This window comes from Arachis ipaensis, chromosome B08 (genome assembly GCF_000816755.2).
Source record: "Arachis ipaensis cultivar K30076 chromosome B08, Araip1.1, whole genome shotgun sequence".
NCBI lineage: Eukaryota > Viridiplantae > Streptophyta > Magnoliopsida > Fabales > Fabaceae > Arachis > Arachis ipaensis.
The window spans coordinates 73,755,505-73,764,171 of NC_029792.2; the positions used below are offsets into that span (position 1 = coordinate 73,755,505).

Genomic DNA, 8,667 nt, shown 5'->3' on the forward strand with positions numbered 1-8,667 from the left:
TTACAATCCCAACTCTATATTCTACATTGAAATTTTTTTTAAATAAAAAATACAAAAGAAGGAAAGAGACAGATGGAAAACTAGTTCTACTCCCTCATGGATGAGTCAACTCGGAACTCGTTGTTTGACTCCAAGAACAAAGGCGATATTGAAGGAGGAGAGGGGTGTTGAGGATCTCCAGATTCTAGCAGCAGAATAAATTTTTGGCGACGAAGTAGTGATTAATATGGTGCCAAGGAATATGGTGATCGATGCGCATGGCAGAGGTGAGGTTCAACAACTGTGTGCGCGCATGTACCATTGCCAAAGGGAGTTCCTAGAACATAGCTTCTCAAAGTTGAGGTTTCAAAATCTCAACGCTTCAGAGATTCAGGAAATGCCATAGCAGGATCTTGAAGATGAGATCAAGTGGTGGATCAATGCCTTCAACGTCTCACGTAGGTCCTCTTTACAAGCGAGCATCAGTTGTGTGATAACGTGTTCTCTAAAAGCGAAGCAGCCATCTTGCATTTGGTGAGATTTGCTGATGCCATCGCAAGTCACAGTGGCTCACCAGAGCAGTTGTTCCAAATCCTCTAGGTGTTTGACAAAATGGGTGAACTAATTCCTGAATTTGCATTACTCTTCTTCGATTAACAATGTGAGAGAGGTGCAATTGAAATTTGGAAGCAATTGGAAAAAGCAATTTTTGTTTTGACTTTTTCCTTTTTTGGTTTTTCTGTTTCTTTTTTTCTTTTAAGAAAAGAAGATAATTAAATAGTAATGTTAGGATTATAATTTAAGATTTTTTGAATAGCAATAGCAATTACAATAACGATAACAAAAATAAACAAATTTATAGAAGAAAGATAAAGAAGGAAGAAGAGGAATATTTAAAAAATTATATTAGTGGAGTTAACATTTTATTTGTTTTGTTAGACAGAGATAAACTTTGATAATTACTAAATTTATTTAAATCTTTAATGATCAGTTTTGTCAATATTAAAGCTTTTTATGATTAGAAATAGTTATGAAGCACGGACATTTTGTTTGGATACGACACTCATCGATACTTTCGTATGACACGCGTGTCTGCTGTGTCCAACCGTATTTTAATAAAAAATAAAAGTTTTTTCTCCGGATACACTTGGACACACCTAAATACCATCACATGTCAGCATGTCCAGCTTGATTCTTAATATGTATTCTTGAAATGAGTTTATAAATAATATATATTCTTGTAATGCACAAATATCGGATTCATAACGGTGCCCATAGAAATCAGTAATGTCGATTTGAAAGAAATCATTAATCACGATCTCAGGGAAGAAAGAGAAGGTGGAAGAAAAATCAGGAGCCATTGGATCATTGATCAACAGTTGAGATCAATTTATGAATTTGAAACCACCGATTTCATGGTGTTGAGCCACGTGGTGAGAAAGAAAGAGAGGCCCTACATGGAAGAGAAAGAGAGATACTGAGGCCCCACATAGAGAGAGAGAGAGAGAGAGAGAGAGAGAGAGAGAAAGAGAGGAACTGTTGGATCGCTGATCAACGGTTGAAAACTCCCAAAGAAATCGGCTGTGCCGATTTTTTGGTGTAGCCACGTATCACGCATGCGAGAGTCCCTGTATGGTTTGTGACTCCAGGTGCAAGGATGACATTCTCTCACCTCATTATTTCACTCATCATTCAAAAGCCTCACACACACGGGTGAACTCTCTTCTTTAACTACCTCTCTCTCAATAACTTTTTTTTCTCATTTAAAGCTTTGTTGTTCTTTAAATTTGTAGGTTTTTTTTTAAAATGATGAAAAAGAAAATTTTGATGAATAAAAACATTGTGAAATTTCGTCTCCAAGAAATGAAAAATACATTCATATTCGTGACCCCTCGGAGATGTGGACATATTTACCCCTCCGTTAAAGTCACTCCGTTGGACCTGACGGAAAATGCTGACGTGGCTCCCGTGGCGTTGACCTGGCCGTTACGGGCTGACACGTGGGATGGGCTTTTGAAAAGAGGACGGATTAGTCCCCAGGAACCAAAACGTCGCCGTTTCTCCCCCACCCTCGAAACACACCTTAATTCACATACGCAATACCCATAACACCCATGTATGAGTTTCTAAATTACTGAAAACACTAAGAAGCCAGATGTTCAAACTCCCTCCTCCCTGTTTCTCCCTCCAAAAATTGCACTACGTAGAAGAGCAATCGGTGTGGGGGTGAAGTTCGGCAAGAAAAGAAGGTTATTGTTGAGGTCATCGCTGCCGTCTTCGTGAGAAGGTAAGATCGCCTTGCTTAGCAATAAAATTTCTGTTATTGATGTATGTACTAAGGGTGAAGTCATCATGTGTGCATGTTGACAGTGAGTGTAATAGTGGTGTAATGTGGTGTAAAAATTGTTTTTAGAACGTCGTGTATAGGACTAGTAGGAGAGATTATGTTAGGGCAACGAGATTTCATTCATGAATTTTGAATCTATCCTAATAATGACACATAGTTGTTTGTCGGTCAATTTCAGATGGTTGATGTTTTTGTGGTGCCGGTTTTTCACCATGGAGGCAACTTCGTGAGAGGAAGTGATGGTGCCCTGGTTGATCAAAATGGTAAGGAAGAGAGATTCCCTGAGATGGACCTAGACTTTTTGAACTTCAGAGACCTTGTAACATTATTTAAGGGTTTGGGATACTAGTCATACAAGGCAATATACTGTTATGATCGAATAAGTGCCGACATTGAGTCTGGGCTGAACGTGTTAGATGGGGATGCAGGGATCAATGCAATGCGAGAGAACTTATTGAAGAACCAACAATCTCTTGAGTTCCACATATACTTTGATCACCCCGTTAATGCTCTAGAGGTTGTAGATGATACTGGCAAAAGTGGTGATGGCGAAGTGGATGTGGATGAAATTTCAGAGGAACTAAAGACTTCCTCTTCATCGGATGACAGGTACGAGAGCACGGAAGATGTCTTGTATGAACCTCTACCAACTGGACTTGAGAGTGATGGTACTGATTGTGACAGTAATAGTAGGGCTGATGGTGGCAAGAGAAAAAGAGGAATGAAGGGAAAAAAGAAGGTGGTGACCCCCAAGAAGCTGGTTTCGAAGAGGCAAGGGTTGAAGGAAAAATCTAAGATGGGAAAGAAGAAGTTGCGATATGGTGCGAGGGGGAATGCAAGAGGAAAAAATAATGGGCACGCTAAAACAGGGGCAGGAGGTGAGGTGGATTGCAGGGGGCTGATGGGCCGAATGATCAAGGAGGTGGTGCCAATAGGCCTGAAGTGGTGCCAGATAATGTAATGGCAGGGGGATTCTATGTCAGTGAAGTCCCAACAGAGCTTGAAGAAATCATGTTTGAGTATGAGTCCGAGGATTTGCATACACCTATATCATCCAAGGATAAAGGTAACATCCACAAATTTCCAGAGTTTGATGATGACTATGCTCACGGTGAAGGCCGATTTGAGTTAGGAACGAGGTTTGCAACTGTTGAAAGGTTTAAAGATGTGGTAAATGACTCATTCATTGCCGAGGGGAGGGAGTTGAAGTGGATCAAGAATGATAGGGAGAGGGTCAGAGTGGGCTGTAAGGATGATGAGCGTCCGTTCTTGGTTTATTTGTCATACAACAGAACCCTGCAGGGTTACCAAGTCAAGACGTACCAGCTAGAACATACTTGTGCAAGGGATTTAGGGAGCAATGCAGCTGACCAGCATTGGATCAGCAGGAAGATAGTGAAGCGGATGGCTACCCAACCACATATGACCACTAGGGAGGCAACTGAATTCCTAAGGGAGGAATTTTCGTTAGCTCCCCATCCCAAGATGGTGTATAGAGCAGTAGTTGAGGCCGGGGACAAGGGAAGCAACTGAATTCCTTAAGAGAGGAATTTTCATTATCTTTCCATCCTAAGATGGTGTATAGAGCAGTAGTGGAGGTCAGGGATAAGATAATGAAAAACAAGAAGGAACAATACAAGAGAATGAGGGACTATTGTGAGCAGATTCTGAGTAGTAATCCAGGATCATCCGCAAGACTGGAGGTCATGCCAATTCCAAAAGCCCCCCTTGTGATTGACAAATTATACGTATGCTTAGATGCTTGTAAGAAAGGGTTCAAAGATGGGTGCATGCCTTTGCTGCACCTGGATGGTTGTTTTCTGAAAACATATTACATGGGCTGGCTTCTAGTAGTAGTTGCGCAAGACGCAAACAACCAATTTTATGTTGTTGCATACGGGGTAGTCAGGGCTGAGACCAAGGATGCCTGGAAAGTGGTTCCTGACTAATCTTCAGGAGGACATAGGAGATGATGTAAATCACGGCTGGAACTTCATATCGGACCAACAGAAGGTAAGATGTACTCATGGTATAGTCATGTACACTTCAGATATTATATTTCTTGACTGCATTGTTATTCCATTACAAAAATGTTTCCTGCCACCATTCAATGCAGGGTTTACTCCCTGCCCTAAAGGAGGTCATGCCACATGCAAAGCTACGCAACTGCGTCATGCACATGTGGAAAAATTTCATAAACCGGTTCAAGGACTTGTACATAAGAGAGGTTGTATGGGAGTGTGCCAGATGCACTACAGTTGCGAAATTCAAGGAATGTATGGAAAGGCTGAAGGCAGTGAACCAGGGTGCTTGGGATTACCTCAGTAAGTTTGATCCAAAAACATGGGTAAATGCTTACTTCTCGCATGGGCCAAAGGTTGATAACCTCACAAATAACATGTGTGAGGTGTTTAATGCCAAAATTGTGAACTACCGATGCAAGCCAATCCTTACCATGTATGAAGAAATCAGGTGTTACCTGATGAGGAGGATGGTGAATCACAAGCGAGTGTCAGGCAACCACCCTGGCAAGTTAGCACCAGTCCAGCAAAAGAGAATGGAGAGATTAATCAACCTTAGCACTAAGTGGACGGCAGAATGGGTTGGAGACAACGAGAGGAAAAGGTTTGAGGTGAGCCGCAAAGCTAGCAAGGTTGATGTAGACCTCATTAAGTACACCTGCTCCTGCAACCGATGGCAACTCACTGGTACAAACTATAATCATTGTAGTTCATTCACTATGTTGTTAATTATTTGGTCACCTTTGAAATTGCTTACTTTATTATCTCAGACATGCCATGCATACATGCACTTGCTGCTATTGGGAAGTGACATGACAAAGCAGAGGATTATGTGCATCCCTGGTTGTGTATAGAATCAATCAAGAAAACGTATGCACACTGCATTAAACCAGTCCCCAGTGCAGAATTCTGGCCCCAAACTGACTTCTCACAGGCAGACCCACCCATCATCAAGAGACCAATTGGCCGGCCAAAAGTTCACAATAGGCAAAAAGATCCTGCTGAGCCATTGATGCAAGGGGGAAAATTGAAGAAGTCATTCTCTGTGGCTTGCAGCAAGTGTGGTGAAAAGGGCCACAATTACAAAACCTGTAAGGGAGCTCCATCAAACCCCAATTAGAGGCTGAAAATAAAGAAGCCTAAGAAAAAGGCAGGAAGCAGCTCTCAAGCACTGGTTATGCTTCCTTTGTCCCAGTCAGCTCCTCCACCAGAGGTAATATCGCTTTATTTATAGCTAGTTTTGACTATACACTCCTGCATGATTCTGAATTAGCATTAAGCTTGTCAGGGATTGATCTGTCTTAGTGGCATATACCTTAGGGGTGAATGAGTCTTAGTACCATATTCGTCAAGGATCAGTTTGTCTTATTGAACAATACCTGAGGGACTAATCTGTCTTATTATTAAACTATTAATCCTTGTCACTTATATGTCCAGGATTCTTCAAGCAGCCAACCAGGCAACACAACACCCCAGCAACAAGCAACCACTGTAATTATGCAGTTGTTTGTCTTTGTGATCAGTTTCATATATGCATTTATTGAATCCCTCTTGATGTGCTTTATTTTTTGTCACGGTTTGGTGTCTTGCGTGTAGGTTCTGAGTGCAGCTCGACCAAGTCAGGCAAAAGTTGCACCAGTTCCAACCAGGGTTACTAGATCCACCCTTGTCATAGCACCACCAGGGCCAACAGTCATTCTATTTAGGCCACCGGCCCCGACTTCAACCCCTCCGTTTAAAGCTCCAGGCAAGGCTCCATCCATGGTAAACAACACAATTCGGCCGAAACCATCAAAATTCAGATCAAAGCAGAAGATTTTCAGGCCGCCGGCTCTACTGGTTCAAGGACCATCTAACACACAGCAGGGTGCACCAGCTCAGGAACTCTCCCAAAGAACAACTTCATCTAACACCCAAACTGCTGCACACAATCAGGAGGCTCCACTACTAACTGTACCAAGTGAGCCAACATCTAAGGCATCTAATGAGTGAAGACTCACGACATTATGAATTTTTTGGTTTAAATGTGACCTCGTGTAACTGTTAATGGCAAATTCCAGATACAATTTCCTTTTTTTTGGGTTAGGTCTTTTTTTGGTTCATTATTATTGGTCAACTAAGAACTTGTTAATGGTAGCATGCCATACATGTGTAGACATTACTAGCAAACTGGTTTCCTTTTATTTTGGTGTCAGTTCAGATGATGAAGGTTTAATTTCACACCCTTAATATCACTGGTTGAATGTTTGATTTCCTGTGATTTTGTCCGCTTTCATTTCATATATACATAGTAACATACATGCCTAAAAATGATACTAGATATACAAATCATTTATACATTTCATTTTCAACCATTGATCATTTCTTACATTATTTCTTACAACTTAAAATAGCAACAATCAGGACAATGAACATCACACATATACTCCACCCTATTGGAATTTTTTTCACCTCTATCGCTACTATCCTCTTCTCCAACAATGTTATCCTATTTTCCATGTCTTTGTTCCACTGATGCTCTTCACCATAAAAAATTTGCTCCTCCCCCGGATACCTTGTAACACCAACACCAAGACTTGCAATGTGCTCATCCAACCACAAAAAAAACTTGCAATATGGTTGTCTTACCTACACAAAATCAATCTTCAGAACTCAGAAAAATTCTGAAATTGGGGATAAACCCTAATACAAATAGAGTTACACAGATTTGCTTTGCATACCTTATAAAAGGAACATCCCAGAAATAGTCTATTAGGATTGCTGTTCGTCCTCGACATGAACAACACTGCATTTTCTCCACAGAAGCACTTTGGTGAGACGCCATCTTTTCCATTCTTCCCGTTCTGAACCGAGCACGCACCGAACTGGTCTTGTCTTCCTCCAACTCCGCTTCTTCTCGAGCTTGACGATACTCCATCGGATGCCATGGGCCGGAATGCTCCCTTTCTTCCTTCACTCGCTTCACCCCTCACACTGCAATCGAAGGATTAAAGATCAATGATTTAATAGATTGGGAGTGCGGGAGAAACGGCGATATTTTGGTTCCTGGGGACTAATTGTCCTCTTTTTAAAAGCCCATCCCACGTGTCAGCCCGTAACGGCCAAGTCAGCGCCACGGGAGCTACGTCAGCGTTTTCTGTCAGGCCCAATGTAGTGACTTTAACGGAAGGGTAAATATGTCCACATCTCCGAGGGGACAGGGACATGAATGTATTTTCCGTTCCTCGGGGACAAAAATGTCCGCGAAAGAAAATGTTAGGGACGTATTTGTCCTTGGACTGAGATATGTATATGCTCCAGAACTATATGATCGAAGAGTAAAAGTCTATCTAAGAACTGCTAATTTTTACAATGTGTTTCAGATTTAAAAAATTCCAGAACAAATGGCCTTGATTAATGCCTTAATAGAAAGGTGGAATTCGGTCATTCATACATTTCATCTCCTTATAGGTGAAATGTACTATCACTATAGAAGATGTAGTTTTGATCCTCGGAATTCAAGAAAATGGTCTATCGGTTACATGACCAATCAACAGTAATCACGAACTCATGGAGCAAGAATGCTTGCTGAACTTTGGAGTTGCACCTACAGCGAGTGACTATAGAGGCAGCTTTATCAAGCTAACGTGATTACGTAATGTTATACATAGAATAATATTGACTAATCATGAGACTATGGAGAGTTATATTAGATGCCACATCATGTCATTATTTGGTATGACATTATTTGCTGACAAATCTGGTTCAGGAGTGCATTGAAAATTTCTACCCTTGCTCCGATATACCGAGAATCAGGACATACAGCTGGAAATCGGCATGTCTTGTCCATTTGTACAAGTCTCTGTGTAAGACTACGCAATATGATTACAAAGATTTGGATGGGCTGTTAGCACTATTGCACGTATGGGTTTGGGAACGGGTGCCTTTCCTCATCTGCATTAGGATCAATAAAATCATAATTGCCTTCATATTCCTCTTTTCTTTCACTGTTATAACTTTCTCAATCGAAATCCAGATCAGGTTCTTCGACCGTATTAGGTAATTATTCGAATTCCATATATTGCTCAATTACAAATTCTTGTGATTGAGCTTGATAGTAGATTGAGAGCATCTCTTGTAGACTTGTGTCATCAGTGATGCACATCACCTGAAATTGAACGAACCCATCAAATACTAATATAAGTCGTCTAAATAAATATTTGTCACTCTTTTTGGCATATGAGGATCTATGTTTTGACAAATATAACTCTTAAATTTCTCGAACGATATTATAAAAAAAAGTAGATATACATAAATTATTACACATAAATATCACACCTT

The 8,667-nt window shown here is 40.9% G+C and overlaps 1 protein-coding gene across 1 annotated transcript; it reads left to right on the forward strand.

Annotated features, from left to right (window-relative positions):
• On the forward strand, window positions 3,901-6,339 carry LOC107611127. Its single transcript, XM_016313088.1, has 5 exons — window positions 3,901-4,227; window positions 4,283-4,339; window positions 4,443-5,034; window positions 5,785-5,852; window positions 5,944-6,339. Exons 1-5 carry the CDS (start codon window positions 3,901-3,903, stop codon window positions 6,337-6,339), a joined length of 1,440 nt encoding a protein of 479 aa, XP_016168574.1.